This window comes from Eleutherodactylus coqui, chromosome 10 (assembly GCF_035609145.1).
Source record: "Eleutherodactylus coqui strain aEleCoq1 chromosome 10, aEleCoq1.hap1, whole genome shotgun sequence".
Taxonomy (NCBI): Eukaryota; Metazoa; Chordata; class Amphibia; order Anura; family Eleutherodactylidae; genus Eleutherodactylus; species Eleutherodactylus coqui.
In genome coordinates this window covers 107,877,620-107,901,336 of record NC_089846.1, presented here as the reverse complement: position 1 = coordinate 107,901,336, position 23,717 = coordinate 107,877,620, and the positions used below count along the sequence as shown (strand labels likewise).

General features: G+C 39.5%; 1 protein-coding gene across 1 annotated transcript in view; it reads left to right on the top strand.

Moving 5' to 3' along the window:
- TENM1 (teneurin transmembrane protein 1) overlaps nucleotides 1-23,717 on the top strand; it is a 616,814-nt gene that overhangs the window by 228,127 nt on the left and 364,970 nt on the right. Inside the window, exon 5 of the mRNA XM_066581697.1 lies at nucleotides 22,328-22,568. Coding sequence (XP_066437794.1) covers nucleotides 22,328-22,568 — 241 coding nt within the window. The remainder of the gene's footprint in view (nucleotides 1-22,327; nucleotides 22,569-23,717) is intronic.

The following is a 23,717-nucleotide window of genomic DNA, read 5'->3' as shown; positions in this document are numbered from 1 at the left end:
CCAAACAGGCCACATGACAGGGAGTCATGAACAAAAAAGTCATGTTAATAAAAAATTGGAAAATACAAAAAAGGTGTAGAATACTCACAGCTATTCTATACAGGCATTAAAATGTCTGATGGCTTACATGGCACATCAGTTCGTTATGTCAGCCCTGTGCCATCCTACATTCCTGCCAGTTGTTTTCCTAATAATACTGTGTAACACACTCGTTGTTCCCAGATTGTAATCCTTAGTTCCTGATGTCTTATCTCACAAATGTTTAGAAGATATCTATCAGTAGCTTTAAACTTTGCATTTGTGGTAAAAAAAACTACTTATTTGAAAATTTCCTATAATGCTGTGAAACCTGTGATTTGTCCTGATTCTTGTTTACATAGATCACATGTAACTGGCAGTTTGCTTTTTTTTGTGTCATAGATTTGGTTTTGTACCAGTTGAGTTGGAATTTTAGCTAGCCGTATATCCTATGCAGTATATTACTGCACACATCACACTCAATCGTGGCAGATTGCAAACAAATGTATAATTGTACACTATGCATGCATCTGTTTGTTTTTGCAAACCTGGAGTTGCCTGGAAATCTGCAGTTGTTTGTAAGACAACAGTATAAGAGACAACCAGGCAAACAAATTATCCTCATTGGTTTTTCAATGGTCCTGAAAGGTTGCAATTATATTTAGAACCTTTTAGGGCCATGGAAAACCCAATACGTATAGTTTGTTTGTCTAATTGCCTCTGCAGACAACAAAAATATACAGATGTAGCAGAGTTTAGCTTGTCTGTGACAACTTGCTGCAGAATGTTATCTTAAGCCACTAAAAAGCTAGAGTTCTCTTATCTTAACACAACTAAACCCAATATAAAGTAATTGAAAGGGTAAACAAACTGTGTCACAAAAAGTTAATTTAAGGTGCTTTTAGATAGAACTATTATTCATTCAAATGAGCAAAAGTGAACAATAATTATTTACTTTGAATGCGAGCCAATGACTGAGTAATGAAAGCTTTTCATTCGCTGTTCATTTTATGCAGGCATAAAAATCATTGTTGGCTTGTTCAGTTATCATTCGGTTTAAACAGCAATCATTCAGGTCCTCTTATTCACTTGTACAGTGAATGTGAATGGCTGAATGATTCTGAATTATTCTCGTTTGAACAAACCAACAATGCATCCACCTGTCTAAATGCCTGCACAAGAGTGAACTAGCTAGGGGTGATGTCACTCCCTCGTTCAAATCACCTCACTCACCATCTATGTGCTCTCCCTAAGGAGAAAAGATAGCGTTTCTAACCCCCATTCCAGCCCTCTTACTAGCAAAGCCAGACTCCTACTGAACACTGATGAAGGGCAAATACCCTGAAACAGCTGTCTGTGCATGGATTCTGGCTTCACTTTTAATTCCTAGTTATTGTTACAAGGCTTGTATAAAGAGTCTAACTCTGCTTTAAGGAATGCTGCCTTCCACTAGGTGGCACTGTGGAGGTATCATTCCATCTCCCTTATTTGCATATTACCCAGAGGAGCATTAGTGGCCTTCTGAATCTCCTCACTCACCATCTAGGCGCTCTCCCTAAGGAGAAAAGATAGTGTTTCTGACCCCCATCCCAGGCCTCTCACTAGCAAAGCCAGACTCCTACTGTACACTAATGAAAGATAAATACCCTGAAACAGCTGTCTGTACATGGAGTCTGGCTTTCCTTTTAATTCCCAGTCATTGTTACAAGGCTTGTATTAAGAGTCTAACTTTGCCTTAAAGGAATGCTGCCTTCCTAAATAGGTGGTACTATGGAGGTATTATTCCATCTTTCTTATTTACACTTGCAAAAAGAAACAGATGCATGCACAGTACGCAAAGACACGTTTCTTTGCAATCTGCCATAATTGGGTATGATGCATACAGTTATATGCATAGGATATAAGGCAAGCTAAAACACCCACTCAGTTGTTACAAGACCAAAGTTATGACTCCTTACAAATCACATGTCAGCTAAGCAACACAAAACTAGCGTTAAATACCTGGCAACAAAAAAATATATTTTTTACCTAGTGTAATGATTGTAGTCTCGCCATCTGTATTCTACGTGAGTTGTAAGGCTTTTGTCGAGCCCCTTTTCAAATAATTTCATAACTACCCATTCATTGTTAGCGTTTCAGCTTGTAGACAAAGAACATTGTCAGACTACTACAAAAATAGTTAAAAAATTATTCTCCCTCCACTACCTTCAGACTGCAAATTATATTTCTATTCTCCTCTATTGGGAGGGAATAAATGACCTTGAATATTTATGATAGGAAAAGGTAAAATCAGTGGACTATAATTTGCAGCAGAATTACCATGCTACTTCCTAATGCAGCTTTTCTTTGCAGGGAGAATGTTAATCTACTTTAATGTAACCTTTTTACATATGAACAGAGTTTATTAAAATTCAGTTCTCTAACTTATCTATTCTTCACTTTTTGCTAGAATTCATTGTAGTTTTGCCTATAGCCCTTATGGAGCATATTAGTATTTGTATGGTATGGCTTCTTCAAGAACAGAGTATGAATGTTTAAAGGAGTTGATGATGATTTTAAAAAATTCCAACCAGCAGATAACTCTATGAAGGAAGGAAAAAAATCATTACTCTTCCTTTAAATATCCCACCACTGCACTACCGATTCTCAGTTCCCAGACACTTCAGTCCCGGTAGCTCCTGCAGCGTTCACGTGCCATTTATCATTCTTGTGACCACTGCAGAAAATAACTGACCTCAGTGGTCTTTTGAGCATGAATGGCACTTGACCGCTGAGATCAGTGATAGACTGCAGTAGTCATAAGAATGATGAATATGACATCATCGCTGCACGAGCTTCCAGGACCAGAGCAGCGGGAATCATTGCAGTGATGGTGGAAGAATAGGAATTTTGAAAAGTGAGTAATGTTTTTTCTTTCTTTTATACACTTGTTTGTTCTCTAGCAAATTTTTAAAGCTCCCAGACAACCCTTTTACTATGTGAGGTTTATGTTCTATGGTAAATTACTAGCTTGAGGCGAGTATTATGTTCAGGTGTTACTAAACTACATTTTAGGCATATATAACCTTACTAAATGTGAGGGGAAGCCATAAAGAAAAGTTTCCTAGTAGTTTTATATTTTGTCTTTAGATGGAAAACAACATCTGTCTCAGGTTGCATATTGTTATACAGGCAGTTTAGCAATGTGTCAGAAGAAAGAAAGATTTGAATTTCCCTTTCATTGTGAATGAGGTACTGTGTCAATTTAACATTGAAGGCTTGTCCAGTTTTAAACTTAGTCAATCAGAGGAGCTCCACCACCCTGGACCCCACTGATCAACCTGATCAGTTTGCTTCCATAGGTAGCAAACAGCTCTTTTTCCACTGCATTGATCAACTTAGTATTACACCCAAAGTTCCTTATCACTTGAATGGGAACTTTGTTTGTAAAACCAAGCCTTGTCATTGCAATGGGAACGGAGCCATCTGCTTCCAACAGAAGTCATCTCAGTGCACATTTGCACTGGGCCGACAAACAGATGATCAACAGGGATCTTGGGTGGAAAACTCTCAATAATCTACTATTGATGACCATTAATAATTTACAACTGGACAACCCCTTAATTCAGAACTTGTAGTTGCATATGGTATTGAGGTTAAGGGCTCAGGCACACGGGTGCATCAGCGCCCGTGTTCCTGCTTGAAGCAGACGGAGCAATGGAGACGGTCACATGTTCTTTCTTCCGGCGGTGCGAAGAGTCGTCCGCATCAGCAGCGCGGCCGTCTTATAGTGCAGGAACACTGGTGCTGATGGGCCCTGGTGACTGAGCCCTACGAAAGCACAACAGGTATTTAAATGATGGTTTGAAATTAGTGATCACTCTTAACCTTAGCAGCTTACATTTCCATTCTAGAGACAATGTAAAAAAAAAAGACTTATGAGCAAAGTTAAACTTTACCAGCAGGAATTTAATTTCTTAATCTCTTGGTGTAAACCAGACCCAATAAGTGTTTACCTCAATCAAAAAAGCAGTTTAATGTATATTGATTGTGTAAAAAATAATTAACAGAGAACCACGCTCATTTATTTTTTGAGAATTTGGAAACTTGCCAATATTAGTTTGGAAATCTGTCAAAAAGCTTGTATGTTCAGAGATAAGTATATGATGAAAAATCAATAAAAATACAGAAAATGTAAACTATAGTCATAAAAATAACAATTTCTGACATATGCCCAAAATATGTCCATGGAGTATAACGTTTTTTTTTTTATTAACATAATAGATTTTTTCGTCACATTTATTCAGTGTTCTGTCATGGTGTTAACAGAATAGCAAGTAAAAAAAAAATCTACAGTTATGTTTATATTATATCACAGTAAATCACCATCATCAACAAACAGAATTCAGCTCTTACATTTTTCGTTTCATCTAGGGAGCTTTGATATGCGGCAACCATGTAATTATGCCTAGTAGGGAGTACATGTTTTACTTCATTGCCATACACCTTGTTCTTGCACTGCTAATGCTAGTACATACAATGACTCAGTCATCATTACAGCATACATAATAGCTTTTGTAAGGCACTAGTTCTCCTTGCAGAGATCTGCTGGTACAGGGAGTAAATAGTCCCTGGGAAAAAGTATGCAAATGAGTTCTCTTCCAGAAAGTAGAAAGCTGTTTCTCTAGTGCCACCCATAGAATTCATAGGGGCACATATATAAAAATGAGTTTTGCCTGTGAAAATGAAACAGATGGAACCCGGCTGTCCATTATGCCAGTACAGTAATTTGCACATCTCTTATGCTAATTGCATTGACTTCCATGCAGTGCACCACCTTGATGCTGAGATTTCTCCCTGCTGTTCTCTGCTATCAATCCCATGATGCATCAGCCTAACATTACATGATCAGCTAGAGACTGTACCATCTCTGCCTGCTGAGAGGACAGTGTGATTATCATTACCTTCTATATTCACCTTAATAAGTTATGGACAATAAGTATACAGTCAGGAGGCTGAACTATCATCTCCTTCAATAACCAGAGGCTCCTGTCACACAATTTTAATTAAAGGGGTTGTCTCGAGGCAAAAGTGAAATTTTTTTTTTGCCCAGTCCCCCTTCTAAAGCAAACATTACTATGCACAAGTGTAAATGGCTTTTAATGATGGTTTCTACTCACCGTTCTAGCGTTTCAGCAACTTATAAAACTTCTTCCAAAGATGGCCGCCGGTCCTTTCCCAGGGATGCACCGCGGTTTTCTCCCATGGTGCACCGCGGGTCTTCTCCCATGGTGCACCGTGGATGTCTTGCGTTCCACTGCTGATTACAGCCACCTAATTGGCTGATCGGCACACGTGATGGGGCGGAGCTACGTGATGACGCGTAGAAGGGGGTGGAGCCAGAACGCCACTCGTGCCCGGACCGACCAGAAGGGAGAAGACCCTTCTGTGCAAGCGCGTCTAATCGGGCAATTAGACGCTGAAATTAGACGGAGCCATGGAGACGGGGACACCAGCAACGGAGTGGGTAAGTGAATAACTTCTGTATGGCTCATATTTAATGCACGATGTATATTACAAAGTGCATTAATATGGCCATACAGAAGTGTATAACCCCACTTGCTTTCGTGAGACAACCCCTTTAACTGTGTGACAGGAGCCTCTAGTTGTAAGCAGTACTGGTGATAGCAGTTTCTGTACCTCCCTCTAAAGAGCATGTCTTGTAAGGTCTATCACACAGGAATAATTCTGACTGGAAAAATTAGTTTTTGAGAGTACATAAATCCAAGTAAATCTTAGCTAGCCACAATGAGATCACATGATCTTCCTAAAAATAAGACATTTTGTAAAGCATTGACTGTCCAAGCATTCCAGTATATGGTTTCCGTAGTTTGACATCACAGGGTTAATAGGGCACAGTCCCTAAAGTTAGAAAAAATGACAGCCAACAGTAACAATTTCAAGTATGATTAACAAAGTTGTTATAGATTTTGCACAATGTGATCCCTTGGTGGTAGGATTCATGGTTAAACTACTAGGTTATTTACAAAGTGGATGACCCTGTGCGAGTACAAGATGGCAGAGTAATTAGGGCAATATTTTTGAACAACAAAAAGGGTTAGACTCTCTTGTAGAAGGGCACCTTTTAATTCTGTCGCACCCCTTTTATGCTAAGCCATGCCCTTTGTGTCCCCTCACAGTAATAGTGCCCCTTAGTGTTCCTCTCACAGTAACAGTGCAACTCATTGACCCTTCACAGTGATAATAGGCCTCTAACTAATGGTTAGATATAAGTTCTATACAGTGATAGTGATTACAGTGCAGATACTGCCAGTAATCACAGCTGATGTTTTCTTTAATTGGTGTCATTCGGTTTTCTTCTCTGTCTGGGTCCAGACTGGCATAAAATCTTCTTTCAGTCAAGACTCATCCCCACAAATTCTTCTCATCCTGCTGCCATTGAAATTAATCTCTCAGTATTCCCTTCAAAGTACTATTGTCCCTTCTGTGGTCCCACAAAGTACTGTCAGCTTTGTGTCTCCACTTACTAATAGTACACCCTGTGTGGCTCCACTTAGTTACAATGGCTTCTATGTGGCCCTGCCTTGTTATAATGCCCCCACTGTAGGCCTACTAAGTTATAGTACCCAAGGGTGATCCCTCTCAATTCCCTGTGCCCCGGCTCCCCCAGCTCAGTCAAATATTAGAAGTCCATCTTCTTTCTTCATCCCCATACAGGATTCTGATGCACACTGCTGCTCTATGTACAGACTTCCCCCACCCAGCTCTACGCACTGTGCTTAGAGCTGAACAGAGGAAATAGTCTGTGCACCGAGGACTCTGTGTGCAACTGAGTCCTCTGTGAAGATGAAGAAAGAAGATCGACTTCTTATTGACTGAGATGGGGGAGCAGGGCCCCATTGCAGGAAGTACATGAATCCTACTCAACAGGAAAGCCCCAAAAATCGAAGACAGTCCCAATATGGGATAGTCAGTAGCATGGATTAGAGCAATCAGCTAATTGCCATTGGTCTGACTTTATTAACATCCGGCAATTAGTTGTTGTCACTGAAGAAACTAGGGTCAAATAAATGATAGTCAATGTATTATATGGAAAAGCCAGGTCTGCAACAATGAGCTACCTTCCACTCAGGTTCATAGTGGAGATTCCCAGACTGATTCCTTCCTGACATCCATATAGCCTAATAGGAAGGAAATTCCCTTCATAAGATAACCTCTCGGATCTGTTCACACTGTGCAGTTTTGGTAAAATCAGTAGCGTTTTTTCTTAAACCAAAATTCGGGTTGATTTTAAGAGGGGTGAAGAATAAGGGCCCTATTTCTATAGTCCACACGGCAAGTCGCAGTAAATTCCACACCAAATTTTGCCCGTCTCCATGCAAATTTTGATACGGAATGAAAATGGCTTAAATCAGCCTGCAGTTTTGTATCAAAATCTGCAGTTAGCTCTCCGGATTTTAATGCAGAATTCCGCAGTGACAAATTGTGCAGCACCCCGGTGGAAATATTTTGCCCTTGTAGAAGGGCCCTGCGGGTTTTCTGTATATTTCTCTTCTTTCTGGTTTAAAAAAATAACTCACACATATAGTCTGCCACAGCTACACTGTATGAACCTAGATAAAAGCTACCTCGAACTAATAATTAAAAAATAACATCTTATTGTAATAAAAAAGTCTATATAGTCAAATATGAACTTGCAGTCATAACCAGGATTATCAAGCTCAGTGCATCGTAAATGAAGCATTTTACTGAATGCCGTTTATGTAGACCTTTAGATCCTAATACATTCCACTCTTTCATCATTTGCAGCCATTGCACATTTTATGGGGTTATGAGTTTACTAGGACATTGGCAGGAAGCATCATTTTGGGTCCAGTTTGCTATATGACTTTGTAGATTTAAATTCCTTTATTAGTTTAACACTACTTGTCAGGGAACGTGGTCACGTATGGCATCTAACAAATGACAATTTGTGGTTTACGTTCTCTTAATACTTTCATTGTGGAGATTGTTGATCTGAAATTCTTGACGGTGCAGCTTTAATGACAAGAGCATGAGAAAGTAAGAGATTCAATTAAAATCAAAAGGTATGAAAGGTTAGAAAAAATAGGAGCTTAATCTACAATACAAGATTGCAACAAAAATCTAAGCAATATAATGAACCTCGAAAAAGTATGTTATGGCTTATTTACTTTAAAGTGGTTTTCCCACTAAATTCATTTACGACCAATCCAAAGAATAGGTGATAATTGTATGATCCCTGGGCGTCTAACTGCTGGGAGCCCCAAGAGTTACAAGAATGGCACACCCCAAGTCCCCATAGTGGATGGCGGGGCACATGTGTGACAGAGATTTTCTTTATCCTTCTGAGTTGTAGAAAATTCTAAGCATGTCGTAAACTGAGGTTGAAATCAGTAATCAATTCAGTGAATAGCTGTGATGAGAATATAAAATGTAATGTTAAGTACTAGAGATGAGCGAGCCTGCTCGGATAAGGCATTTACTTGAGTGTGCCTGGCTCTTCTCGAGCAACTGCAGTCTCATCCGAGCAGGCTCGGGCGGGAGGGAGAGTGACAGAGATTTCTCTCTCTGTCCCCCTCACTACCCCCCGCCGCCCCCCACCACCCCCATTGCCCCCCGATCCTGCTCGGACGAGAACGCAGTTACTCGAGAAGAGTGAGGCTCACTCGAGTAACTGTCTCATCCGAGCAGGCTCGCTCATCTCTATTAACTACCCATATATATTGTTATTCAATAGGCATTATCTATACAATTCCATGCAATATATTATATGTTGGTCATACGTAATGCCCTGATTCAATTGGTTGCTGCAGATTTTAGCTTGGATGTCACCCTTTGTGAAATCAGCAGCAAATCCAAACTATAATCTACACCAATATGTCCAGTTTTGCTGCTGTGGATTAGCTGCAGGTTCATTGCTGTTTTTCCACTGCACAAAATCCACAGCAGATCCGACCTGTGTAGATATACACTTAGGATTCACTTTCAGCTAAATCTTATTGTCTTCACCAGCTGGCAAGCAAAGTGCATCAAACTACAGGGCCTAGAAGGAAAGTGGTACACTTGTGGCTTGCATCTATTTATACAGTAGGCAAGAACAAGATGCTACTTTCGAAATGCCTTAGAGAAACTCATGTTTTCACGAGCTACATGTAATTACCGTGTCATCGCTTCTTACTCTCATCTTTTGGAGAATGCCACTGACAAGGGCTTTATTCCTCCATCAGGTTCTTTTGGGACTTTGAATAAATTACTGCAGTGATTATTTCTCATTGCAAGCTATTATAAAGCAGTAGTAGTGAACATAGCAGATTGGTCGGACCATCCTGATGCTGGACACCAGGCATTGTTCGAAGTGGGCATTATTACTGATGACTTAAACTCTTATGTCCTGCTCATTTGCTTTGCCAGTCTTTTTGAATTCAGAATTGTGCACCTCCCAGCAATGATTTTTGGTGGCCCAGATTTTAAAGGGAGTGAACATAGTCCTGCGAGCAGCATGTCACAGAGCACAATGTGCTGAACATACTGTGTGTGTATAATTTTATAATTTTGGGGGGAAAGATTTAGAATAACTTGTATTTAATGCATTTAAATCCCTGTTCTTTTTATACTTCGGAGCCCAGTGGCTGGTGCTACTCAATGACTTACGGATTTTCACATGGGAAGGGGGTGAAATCACCACGCCTTGATTTAAAAGGCTAATTTGCCTAAAGTCCTTTATAGAGGTGCGCAATACGCAGAAAGATAGGTCTGGCCCTATTTTTTTTTTTTAATCCTGCACAAACGAGTGAAAAAAAAGTGAGAATGAACCCATTGAAGTCAATGCGTTCTATTCTCCGCTTTCTGCGCGTTTCACTTTCATCTGTTTAGGCCCTTATGGTCTATAGGGAGTTAACATATGCAGCGAATATGCAGAAGTATTTACAGGGTACTGCGTATTTTCCACGCATGAATTTACGTGCGTGGTATATACGACACGGTGTGGGTGAGCCCCTATATTGAATATTTTCCCACAAAGCTATATATCAATCTGCTTGGCTCCTCCTGCTCTAAAGCCTGATGCTCACAGATAGGAATACATGTACAATGTGAAGAGTTCCCTTTCAAATTGTCTTATGATCAATGGGTTCACAAAAACATAGTGCCTTTACTCCAATACCTGCTTCGAATACACTTGATATTTGAATTAGATGATAAACTTCAATATCCCTAATTTGGGAAAACAATATGACACCAATCTGAATTTGTATGATTCTTTTATAGAACTATTATATATTATAAAACGCTGCAACCCATAATTATTGTTTAATTAGTAATAATTGACTTAATAAGCTCAAGGTTCTTTATTAAATATGTGTGCTGATTAGATATTATAAGCTGTTTATGCTTCAGTTATTTAATTACAGGTCTTGGTATGAAACTAATCATGCAGACATCCTTACAAACCTGGCCTACCAACAGGGTACAAAAATCATTAAACAATCATTACTATCAACTGACATTGGCCTGTAATTTTTGCAGTTGATGGGGGAGTTGATGCTTGATGAACAATCCAATTAAAACTGGCAACAAAAGACCTAAAATGTCAGCCAAATTGCTTTTTAATAGTCAACGCAGCCGTCACAAAACATAAACACAGAACTCCCAACAGAAGCATAAAGCTTCTGAAACAATCATAGAAAATGAATAATTTTAAGCAGCCTGAGAATTCTCCTAACGCTGGAGCACTCATTAAAATATTGTGAATGGCGAATGTATATTGTGTCTTAATAGTGGAATTCAGATTAAGGAAATGAATAAAGACCGGATGTGATTACCCCGTACCTGGCTTCCTCTATAGCGGGACAGAATTTCATTTACTTTTCATTAAGTCAACCATATTTTAAGAATTACATGACCAGGAAAAAAGAAGGAATGGGTTGATTCATTCATTCAAATTACATTTAGCCGAATAATGGAACCGTGGGAAATAACTGCGTCGTATCACATGTCATATGATAATTTTTGTTGTGAAATATACAACATACTATTTAAGGACGGCTTCATATGAATGTAATTTGCTGCAGTTGCCCGCAGAAGACAGTTGAAGTACATAATGACATTATGTACTTGCTGTGAACCGCCGACTGCTACAGACTCTCTTGGCGTGTATGCATGTATAATACGCACCAAGATAGAACATGCTTCAGTCTTTATTGCACGCGTATTTCGGGCTTGTAAAAATACACTGTAGCCATACGTTCATGTGAAGGAGCCCTAATCCATTTTGTTTGATTGTGTAGTAAACATCAAATAATTTTAATTTATATTAAGAGGAACATTTGTATCAATTTGCGGAAATGCACACAGATTATGTACATTCAAATACTTTCATGCCTGTTCGATGTATTACAAGAAAGGGCAATTGGTGAACAATTTAATAATCTATAATGTGCTGCAAAGTTTTTTTCACTTTACGTCTCATGAAAACCAATAGCTAGTCTGAAAATAGTACGAATCGGCATTTCTAAAGGAAGGTCCTTGGCCCAGGTTTGTAGGATGCCAGTTGTTTCCATTATCGTAATCTATGTTGAATAGATCACAGTTTAAGAAACTTTCTAGTGGTTATATACCCTACAACTAGAGGAGTAACTTGAGGCTTCTGGGCCCCAATGCAAAATCTGGGACAGGGACCCCAATTATAATGCTTTATTCATAGTACTGGGCTCTCTATATGGAGAAGAGAGGCTTTATGTGCCCCTTAAGATTCCTAGGCCCAGGTGCAACTGCATGCCCTGCATCCCCTATAGTTAGGCCCCTGCCAACAACATAATCAGGCCTTTGTCAATAGAGGATGTGGCCATCCAACTGATTGTCATCCATGTAGTACAACGACTATTGCCCTGGTTAGTTATTCTTTTCAATCTGAAACTCCTGGCCTCTTTTTTCTCAGATAGTTATGCAATCTAAATTCTGACCAGCTCAGATCTACTTGGGGTTATAATGTCTGAAACTAGTCAATTTCTCAGTCTGTGTGATGCTGTTGCATGAATCCTACCACAGAAACTGCCTAGAGGGGGACACCGGCACTCCTGTCATAGTTACTGATGATGATCACACAGCTCCTGTCACACAGTTATAATAGAGGAGCTCACAGATCTTCCTCCTGACTGTATACTTGTGATCTATATCTTATTTAGAATAATATAAAAGGTTATGCTAATTAAACTGCCCCCTAGCAAGCAGATTGGTATAGCATCTAGCTAATGTTGTGCTAATATATCATGGGATATAGTGAAAGTATGTAAAACTTCATTCTCAAGATGGTGCCTAATAAGTATCAGACTGGGGGCTGCACTTCAGCGAAGTGGCTGTAATAAATAGAGGAGACCTCCAGATTATGACATCCAATCAGATGAGAAGGGCAGGCATGAAAAAATGTGTTTTTGCAAAAAAAAAAAAAATTGATACTATTACATATGTAAGTATTTTGGCACATCAGATTGATAATAATCATGCTAGCCTGCGCTGCAGGAATATTGTGAAATTGTGAAAAACTTCACTGACAAATGGAATTAAATAAACAATAAAAAAAACAAGAAAGCTATATATTGTAAATATATACAAATGTAGAAAAATGAACATAGCTGTTTAGATAGTATGTAGTGGAGGTAAGAATCCTACGAGCTGAGTTTTATAGCAGTACATGACAGATGGCTGAGACCACAGAATCTTTTCTGCCAGAAGTCAGAAAATGCATCTTACAAGTAAAGTTCTTGGCTTCAAATAAAATTGGATCAAAGTCCCTTATCAGTGTGTGACCTTGTGCAAGCTGCTCAAAATCTCTGCGCCGAGTAGAAAAAGCAGTATTGTATCTAGAAAATTGTATCATTTTGTTGTCTTTTTGCCGCTATTACTATTTTCTAGAATTATCTTAAAAGCATACGGTACTTACAGAAAGGATCTATTCCTGACAAAGATAGTGTTAAGGCCTATCAGCTGATTTATGCTTAGAATTCCATATTTAAGGTTTTTCTTTTGAAGAATCCTAAATTTATATCAAGGTAAAAACCATAAAAAACGTTTTGCAGAGAACTATTCCTTTAATGGAAGGAGACCAACATTTTATTGATTCCTTCTGGAGCAGAAAGGTTAGGATGAGAAGAACTAAAAGGAACCAAAAAGTCTTCCAAAATTAGAACACAGCAAGCCCCTCTTAAATCAGAAGATGTTTACACGGTTTCTCCCACAACACATCCACATAACAGCAAAATTATCATTGCTATGGGAAAGTAGCCGAAGACATGTAAATAGTTCCTTTTTGCCAATGGTATCCAGAACTGCTAGTATATAGTGCAAATACGGTACAATAAGTACAAAAACATTCCTACAAGCATGTAGCTATTTTGATATTATTAACAGTACACATGTAGAAACTCAATTAGAGATGAGCGAGCACGCTCGGCTAAGGCAGATACTCGAGCGAACATCGGTTTTCTCGAGTATCTGCATACTCGTCCAAGCAAATGCTGGGGGGGGGGGAGCAGGAGGGAGTGGGGAGGAGAGAGTGAGAGAGATCTCTCTCTCTCTCTTCTCCTCGCGCTCACCCCCACATTTGCTTGGACGAGTATGCCGTTACTCGAGAAAACTGATGCTTGCTCGAGTATCTGCCTTAGCGTGCTCGCTCATCTCTAAACTCAATGTTTCTGGCCACTACAGTTTGCCCAGGTACAACTTTTGAGATGAAACTTTGGAGGACAATGTCTATCCATATAAAACATAGTGGCACACATTTTTCATTGTATTTCCACCATGTTGGTGCACTGTATACCTACCGTGAGTATGTCTTATCTGATGTATAACATACTTACTAACCACATGCTCCACTTTAGAGCCATTTCCATCAGGCATATCAATTTCAAGAGTGGAAGGGGAATGTATTCTGTCTTGCTGCTTCATCACAAGCTAAACACATTTATGAGACCTTTTAAAAACGTTGTGAGAAAAAAAGTGCATCTCGAATACCCACAGTGGTTGGCAAAAATACTGTAATTTTAGTCAATATGAACTTTAATAGCAATGCATGTTGAGACAGATTTATCAAAGCAGGGATATGCAGTCATAAATGTGTTGCTACCTGTCAATACTGTAATTTAGACTGCCGTTAATTTAGACATTAGCTGAAATTATTCCACTTTGGATGAATGCAGCCAATGTTCGTCTATATAGCCATAAGTACTTTCTAAGTCATTGTAAATGTTAAAACACTTTAAACACTTGTAAGAAAAATGATGCATTTCAATAATTCTTCATGGCTTTTTGACCAATGTATTTGGTGGTAAATTTTTATTCTGTAATATTTAAATGTTTGGGTTTTTTTGCCTTCTGGAATTTTTGAAGTCCTACAAAGAAACAAAATGCCAGAAAAAAGCCACACCCAGATCATGTAATATTTTAAAGAAAAAATTTCCAATTACGGCACCAAAACACCACAAGCAAAAGCATTGTCTATATAGACTTCTCAATAATTTGCTCTAGACTTTAAAGTAACGTCCAGCTGCAGTATGTTCTTTAACCTTTAGGGACCAGGCTTTTTTGTACCTTTATTCTATAATTTTGTTTTACTTATTTATGTAATTATGTTTTTTACTATTTATGTCCTCCGTGACATCATGTAAGACCTCTGGGGGATATTCACGTGTTTTTTTTAATTTTTTTATTTGACACTTTCCCACTGCAGCTGGGACATCCAAAGGAGCCCCAGTTACAGGGGAAAACAACCCCTGTAGTGACATTAGTCACTGGAAGAGCTGGTCAGGGTCTAGTATGACCCTGTAGCTCTGCTGTAGCAGGAAATCCCGGCGATCATGAGACCCCCAAGCTCCCGTACTGGAAATTACACTTCCACTTTCTAGTACACAGCGCTCATTGATCATTGTATACTCAGGGAAGGAGAAGATAGAAAAGGTTAAAACCCCCTCCTGCCTTCTCCTCTGGGTTATCAGCTGTGACTAACAGCTGGCAGCCCATCTTGCCTCTGATGGATTGCAGAGCCAGGAGGCTTAAATCCCTGCCATAATTTTATGTAAAATGCTGCACAAATACGTTTGATAACCGTTGTTTGTAGAAAATAATTTTGTCAAAGATGCCTCCTGCTAGAATTATTTTAATAAAATAAAACATCAAATATTGATCCATCCATAGCAGGGTGGTTACAACCCCATTGTCCAGAAAAAAAGCAGGATGAAAGACACATGAAACTACCAAAATCACCCAGACATTTCAGACACACGGGGAGCAGGGAGATGTGAGTATCAGCTCCTTCGTTATGTCGTACCATGGGGGCCCATTTGTAATACTTTTTTAACCTTGGACAACCCCTTTAACTCCTATACATTCTAATGGTGATGGACCATGCATTAATATCCTGCTCTCCACTGCTAAATAGAACTAAAGTCATTCGGGCCTTGAACATAATAAAGGTCTCAATGATTAATGAACTATCCTTCGGGAAAACAAACTTTATCTACAAACTTACTTCTTTGAAATCTGTTCTATCTTCTTTATTAAAAATACATTAAACATGGCTGAACTGTCTCACAGTGAATAAACAGTTTACTGCAGTCGTGACAGTCTACATATATATCTGCAAAACATGGTGCAGTAAAAGGTACCTGCATACTGTTTTACAAGGCCTTTCTGCACCACTATCCATAAATGTTTGATTTTGTGCTTTTTTTTTTCTTTTTCTTCAATAAAGCGAAATGCATTACGCCTATTACTTATCCAAAATTGATATAGTTTCCTAGGAGCAGAATGACATCCCTTCCTTTTTTCTCTATAAAACATGTGGGTCGATTGAACCTTTTAGCGACTTAATAATACAGAGTTGTAAAATAGATGCTTTAATTCTGTTGTTCTCCTTAGTACTAGGAAACTAAGTAAAGTTTTTATGATTATTGTAAGCTGGCTCGGGGGGCATTTGCTGCAGAGAAATTACAGGAGAATATCAAACGTAAAGTAGGCCATGTTGTCAGGAAAGAGTTTGCTGTGATTTTTATTGTAGGCTAATTTTCCACATGGACTAGCTGTACTTTTTTTCTACAAGCCGGGAATAAATTGTTCATTGGAAGATCTGAAAAAATGCGAGTCATTTGGGGATTATAGCATGCAGTTTAACATTTATTACTGTAAAGTGCTTTCGGAACAAAAGCCTAAACTTGCATTTAAGATTTAGAAACAGCAGAATTTTTAATATCTTATATAAAGAGCATTTTTTAACGTAACAGATAAAAAGTTACCAAATCCATAAATATATTCAAATCACAGAGTCTCGAGAGCTGGGTAAAATCTATTGCGTTTGTAGTCGATTAGTCTGGATAAAACAAAGAGAAGAAAATGAATTGTGTTCATTATTAAATCAAGACTAAGAAATGCTGGCATCCATATATGCAATAGCTAGACTAATAGTAAAAAATAGTAAACTGTAAATTACCCTGGTCCATCAGAAGCAGTAGCGCTTTACAAAGTGGATTGAAATAAAAGGGATATTTGTACATTAAAATTTAATATGGTCAATTTATGGATTCATAACCAATTGACTACTAGTAGGATGAGCGAGTATGCTCGCTAAGGCACTACTCGCTCGAGTAATGTGCCTTAGCCGAGTATCTCCCTGCTTGTCCCGAAAGATTCGGGTGCCGCCGCGGGGCGGGGAGCTGCGGGGAAGAGCCGGGAGGAACAGAGGGGAGATCTCTCTCTCCCTTTCTCCCGCCCGCTCTCCCCCGCTCCCCGCCGCAACTCACCTGTCAGCTGCGGCGGCCCCCGAATCTTTCGGGACGAGCAGGGAGATACTCGTCTAAGGCACATTACTCGAGCGAGTAGTGCCTTAGCGAGTATACTCGCTCATCCCTAACTGCTAGTATTACATATAAAGCTCAAGCTGATGAATTCCTTCAACCATGGTAACTATTAGAGATGAGCGAGCACGCTCGGTAAGGTCAGTTACTCAAGCGAGCATCGCTCTTCTCGAGTAACTGACTTCTCGTCCGAGCGTGCTCGGGGCGAGGGGGCAGGGGTGATCGGGGGGCACACCCCGCTGCCCCCCTCCGAGCACGCTCGGGCGAAAGGCAGTTACTCGAGAAGGGCGATGCTCGCTCGAGTAACTGACCTTACCGAGCGTGCTCGCTCATCTCTAGTAACTATGTAACTCTATAGAAATAAATATATTGTTTGTCCATTCTCACAGCTGGCACATTAATCCATATCAGCATGAATAGGGGCTATACAAATTATATAGATGTCAGTCTAGCCCTCCAACTTAGGCAGGACCAGCTGACCTTCTAAATCCATATTGGATTTCAACATGTCTCTCTTTTTGTTCTTATGAGACATAAACCTCCATTAGAGGTGCTGGCAACAACCTATTCCCCACCCCTCATTGAGAAGACATGCACAATTAGCCAAGCCAAGCATGTGTATGGAGGTCTGAAGGAATAGCTGTTGGACAAACTAGCAATAGTTCTACTTACCATATAAATGTTAGCTGATTTGTGTCTACTAATCCCACAACTTTATTAATATCCATTATTTTCCAGTCCTATGTATAGTTATCTTGGTCAGCTAATTGTCTTATTGCAGTTTTAAGAAACATCCAAATCATCACTTGCTTTCTAAGAGAGCTGGGATATCTATTTTTTGGACTGTTTTTTGGCTAACTAGATTGACCCGATGTTCACTACATGAACATAAAATGTTTAAAATAATGGTTGTAAATGTTTTAAGAATTGTCAAGCCAAGGATTTGGCTTGAGTTGTTGGCCGTCAGGGGCACTCAGTCTGATTTCATTAACAGAGCGGAGGGCGCGGGCTGGGGGATGGCTTGAGATGAGAGAAGCAATGTAGGGCGGCACTGTGGAGAGCTTAATGGATGAAGGTAGTGAGTTTAAATTGAATTCTGTATTTAACGGGCAGCCAGTACAGTGACTGGCACAGGGCAGAGGCGTCCGAGGAGTGGCTGGACAGGAAGATGAGCCTGGCTGCCGCATTCAGGATGGATTGGAGTGGTAGAGTCTGGTGCAGGGGAGGCCGATCAGCAGCGAGTTGCAATAATCGAGGCAAGAGTGGATGAGGGCAACTGTGAGTGTTTTTAGCGAGTCCACGGTGAGAAAAGGGCGGATTCTTGCGACACCAAAATCATCCACCAAAGGTCACCCAAAGGGGTCAAAGTGTGGTGCAAGAAAAAGCCTGTAGGCTTTTTTTTTAATTAGATGTTCATTATAATCATTTGGGCTAGAAATTGTGGCATACAAATTTTTCCTCTTGCATGTAAAAAATGTTGTAGATTTTAAATATTTTTAAGTGTTACCTACATGCACTATCGGTGGTATTTTTATTTTACAAAATTTTGTTTTGGTTTTTGTTTCTGGCACTTTTAAAGATCTACAGACAAGCATATGTGGAAGAGTGCCAGCAAAAAAACACAACACCTACAACCTGTTGCATTTCAAAATGAATGAATGAACCATTTAAAATGTGATAATCCAACGGTCAATGCTGTAGGCATGGTAACTTACAATGACCCTGAAAACAGCACATTGATGCAGTGAAACGCGTTGAGAAGGTGCAGCTACTAGGGACATGCTAATTTGTACTCCCCCCTACAACTACCATAATATATGCTGAAATAAACAAGTTATATAAGTGTGCATACCAGGAAGAATGTGAGCTCTGAGTTTGACTTGAATCGAGAGTAAGAATACAGAATGGATTGCTAGTGGTAGTGTTGGGTTAGTGTTTGAAAAGCACTAATAAAAATACAATAGGTTATTCAACAGCTAGTAACTACATTTGAGTCCTGAAGAGTCATTTAATATAGATTGTGTACTTATGACTGGTTACGAGGCCATTCTGATGATTTGTTTTTCATTCATTATGTAGCAATCTCCAAATTACATGTTAGTGAGCTAGTATTACCTTGGTTAGTTATTCCGTACTATCTGTAACTCCAGGTATCTTTCTCCTCAGATGGTCATGTGATCTCAATTCTCACCAGATCCAATTTACTTGGCATTATGCTGTCTGAAACTAGTTAATTTCTCAGTCTGTGCAATACAACATTCTATTTCATGGACCCTATCGTAGAACCTGCTTAGAGGGGAACACAGGCTCTCTTATCACAGTTACTGATAATGATCACACAGTTATAATAGAGGAGATCCCAACTTATCCTACTGACTGCATACTTATGGTCTATAGCTTATTTAAAACAATATAGAAGGTAATGATAATTAAACTGTCCACCCAGCAGGCAGAAATGGTATAGCCTCTGCTGTGCTGATGCATCATGAGATTGATGTAAAGTGAAACCCCCCAAAATATCAATCAAAATGGTGCCTGATAAGCATCAGACATGGGGCTGCACTGCATGTAAGGGGCTGAAATATGCAAAGGAGACCTCCTGAGTGTGATGGGCAATTAGGTGAGGGGGCAGGGATTGGAAAATGTGTTTTTGCCAGAATGGCACTTTAAACTTGACTTTATTATCCATGTAAAAAAATCAATAAGTGGGATTTGAGCACTAAATATGTTTATTTATTTAAATCAGTCTGGAGTACATATACTTTTTGGACAATGGAATGTAGTCTATGGGATGAAAAGAGTTTATTGAACCCCCACTCTGGTTTTTGATACTACATTCTATTTATTTAGGCACTTTTGTCATTGCTTATACCAAGGGGAGAAAAAGTTGGTTAGCTGAAAAAATGGTATATGGCCTGTGCCTTTTTGCTGAAACAGTGTCTGACTGGCAACCTGCCAGAGCCCATAGTAGATGGTCAGAAAATTCTTTTAAAATATTTCTTTTGACAAAAAATGAATGCGTTTTGGAAAATGTAAACATTTTAGTTAAATTCATGCCTGCACTGTACTTTACGGTAGTATAGAAAAACATTCTCATGTTTAGCAGCCACTATATATAGAATAAAATATCAGATTTGCTTAGATTATCCTAATCTGATAAAATTTTCTATAAAGCATTTCCTGGCTATTCAAGTACCAATTAGTAATATTCTGGTTTTGAGTTGCTGATGCCGTTCTGAATTAGCTTTGGAAAACAGCTTAGGAAGAGCAATGTAGCCGTGCATTAAAGCTTTTGGATGTCTCTAATAGTTGATATAAATAAATACATGAATGCAGAATGACATATTCGTTGGTGCTATGACTTAGAGCCTCTGAGAAGGGAATTACACTTTGATATATTGGCATGTCTCTAGCAATGGGTTCAACTTTATGCAATATTCAAAATGTATTATGAAATGGCAATCACTTATATGGAATATTAAATATAGGCCCTCATTTTCATAGTACATTGTGCCAGCTACATTGAAGGTTTAAAATCAATTATCCAATGGCACCTATCATTGTTCGTCTAGAAGAGTAGAGTGTTCATAGCTAGAGATGAGCGAGTATACTCACTAAGGCTAACTACTCGAGCGAGTAGTGCCTTAGCCGAGTATCCTCCTGCTCATCTCTAAAGATTGGGGGGACAGCGGGGGGCGGGGAGCGGCGGTGAGAGCGGGGAGGAACGGAGGGGAGATCTCTCCCCCTCTCCCCCCCCCCCCCCCGCTCCCCCCTGCTCACCGCCACAACTCACTTGTCACCCGGCAGCCGAATCTTTACATACGAGCGGGAGGATACTCGGCTAAGGCACTACTCGCTCAAGCAGTTAGCCTTAGCGAGTATACTCTCTCATCTCTATTCATAGCCTTATATTATGCAAGACTGTGAAACTTACCTTTATGTTTTCTTAAATCAACTAATGTCTCACTTAGCGTATGCTACACTATGACTGTTCTGATAACTTTATTGACAAGATAAGATTTATGTAATATACATGTACAACGGTGCAATTAGATACAATCTACCATTTTGGCGCACGTGTTAATTAAAAACTAAATAGGCCAAGATGCATCCGATTTAAAAGGGTATTTTAGGATTTTACTATTGATGACCTATCCTCAGGATAGGTTATCAATAGCTGATTGGCAGGAGTCTTCTGTTATGGATCCCCAACAATCAGCTGCTTGTTTGGCCTGTTGTCAGTGCAGTGGGCCTGATGTTCTCATTGGTGGTCAGTGTCAGCACTGTAATAGACGGCTTCACTTTGAAATTAATGGCAGTGGTGCTTACTATACTTCCTGGGGTCATTGGGGTCAGAGCTGGAGGTGTGATAGGAGGCTTTACCCACATTGATTTTAATAGGAGTGAAGTTGTTTATTAAAGTTCTGCTCCTGACCGCTGATGACAACATCCAGTCCGCTGCAATGACAATGGGCCATGCAATCAGCTGACCAGAGGGGATCTCGAACAGCAGACCCCCACTGATCAACTATTGAGGACCTATCCTGAGGACTGGTCATCAACAGTAAAAGCCCAAAATACCTCTTCAGTCTTATTGACCTGCCACAGCATATATTGACATAATGTTGATTTCAATCTTTCTTCCTAGAGTTTACCGAAAAAAACTCACCAATATGCCTTGATTACTTAATACTGACCATACCATTCATTGACTAAACTATTGTAAGCAGTCAAAGGTTCAGTATTGCTTTATATTGTGTTGAATTCCAACTTGTGAAGGGACAGGAAACACTATATGTAAAACCAAGAATTTTATCTCTTCCACCTTTGACTTTGTGTCTTTCGCATACATATTGTGACTCCTGCAGAAATACAATAATTGCACGTGTAAACTGAATGATTACAATTCAGCTTTCCATATATATATATTATATATGCGTGGACAAAAATATAGAAACACTATAAGTAATCATTAGCCCTTAGCTGCCCTTTTGACCCCTGTTTGGCTGAGAGCTTTCCCGCCAAATTTGTGTTTACTTCACCTCTTGCCCTGCTCTGGGCTGGTAGCTGCAGCTGAGTGGCTCACACCCCTGACCAATGGACCGTGTTCCTTGGGCAGATGTTGACTTCTGCTCGTCAGCATCATATTACCTCCACTTAAAATCGGTCTCTACATGTCTTATTGAAATGTGATCTATAATCCCATGTTACTTAAGGCATGCCTTTCGTACTGTGTTTCCATATTTTTGTCCACCCCCTGTATATATATGTTCACTTATTTACGAAAAAAAGGTATAAAGAAAAGGAGAAATTTGAATAAGGCATGAAGCTGTAAGACGGATGAGCTGCTGTATAAATACAAATGTTGCCTTATCTCTTTGAGTTACTTCCATGCCTATCTAAAGCTTGTGCTTCTAATTATTTTCCTTTTCTGTTTGATGTTGTAGAGATTCCCGGAAGCCCACGCAACCAGTTTACCTTCAGGCCTCTACCTCCTCCGCCTCCACCACCACATGCATGCACCTGCAGCCGACAGACTTCACAGACACTGGATACTCTCCAGAGGAGCTCCATGACATCTCGCAGCCAGCCAAGTCCAGCTGTTTCCAACCCACCCACAAGCACTCAAGATTCCGTGCACCTGCACAACAGCTGGGTTTTAAACAGCAACATACCCCTGGAGACCAGGTAAGATCCAAGAGCGGACAAAACTTCTCTTCAAACTCTGGCAGGATCTGTATCTGCAGTATCAAAAAATTCATTAGTGTATTCTGTTTTACTTCACACAATGTTAAACCTGTGTTTGATGTTTAGTACGGGAAGACACTTTGCTTTGAAACTAAGCACGCAGCAATCTAATCATTATATCTACAGAGTTCCTACTGTTTTCGTGCTTTTACAGATAATTTAGTGTTAAAGCATCTATTATAAAGATCACACAAGTAGTAGTTCGTTAGATAATTACTTGATCTGCATCAGTTTGACGGTGTGAAGTCTTTGGGAAGAAATCAGAATAGAACATGTTCTGCTCATGAGGTATGAAATGTTGGCAGATGTTACTTTTAATGGTTGTAATTAATGAGGTGTGTTCTGTTTCTTCTTTGGAAAAAGTTCACATCTTTACACTGTTTCTGTCTAAGGATGCAACTATCAGGGATAATGTGTTTAAGATACAACCCAGTAATATATTAGGCACTTTTTACGCCAGTGGTAAGAAACAGTTACAGAAAAAGTTTGTAATTGTACAATGCAGGAGCACAACTATAGGGGATGCAGGGGATGCGGTTGCCCGCGGGCCCAGGAGCCTTGGGGGGCCCATAAGGCCTCTCTTCTCCATATAGGGAGCCCAGTACTATGAATAAAGCATTATAATTGGGGGCCCCATTTCAGATTTTGCATTGGGGCTCAGAAGCTTCAAGTTACACCACTGGTACAATGTATTAGAATTTGATAGTTCAATATCATTTCTGTGATATAATAGATTTAGTTTACGGAAAAGAAACAATTTTGACTTAATTTTTTTTGTTTTGTTTAGCATAGAAGAATATACATGTTAGCTTATAGGAAAATGGAGCTGGTGATCTTCCCTTCTTTTTGCCACTTTTTTTTAGCTATTTCTTGACTTAAACAAATCTGAAGAATGTCAAACTGCAACCTTCCGTAGACTCATGTCTTATGACATTCTTCTAGGTCCTCAGACAGTCCTATGAATGTCATCTACCTAACTCTAGATTCCTTATACTTCTAAGCAAAAACATTCTGGGTCTCAGTCCCATAACACTTCTTCATTTGGCGATCTGTAATGGAAAAATGAGGAGTCACAAAGTACTTCATAGT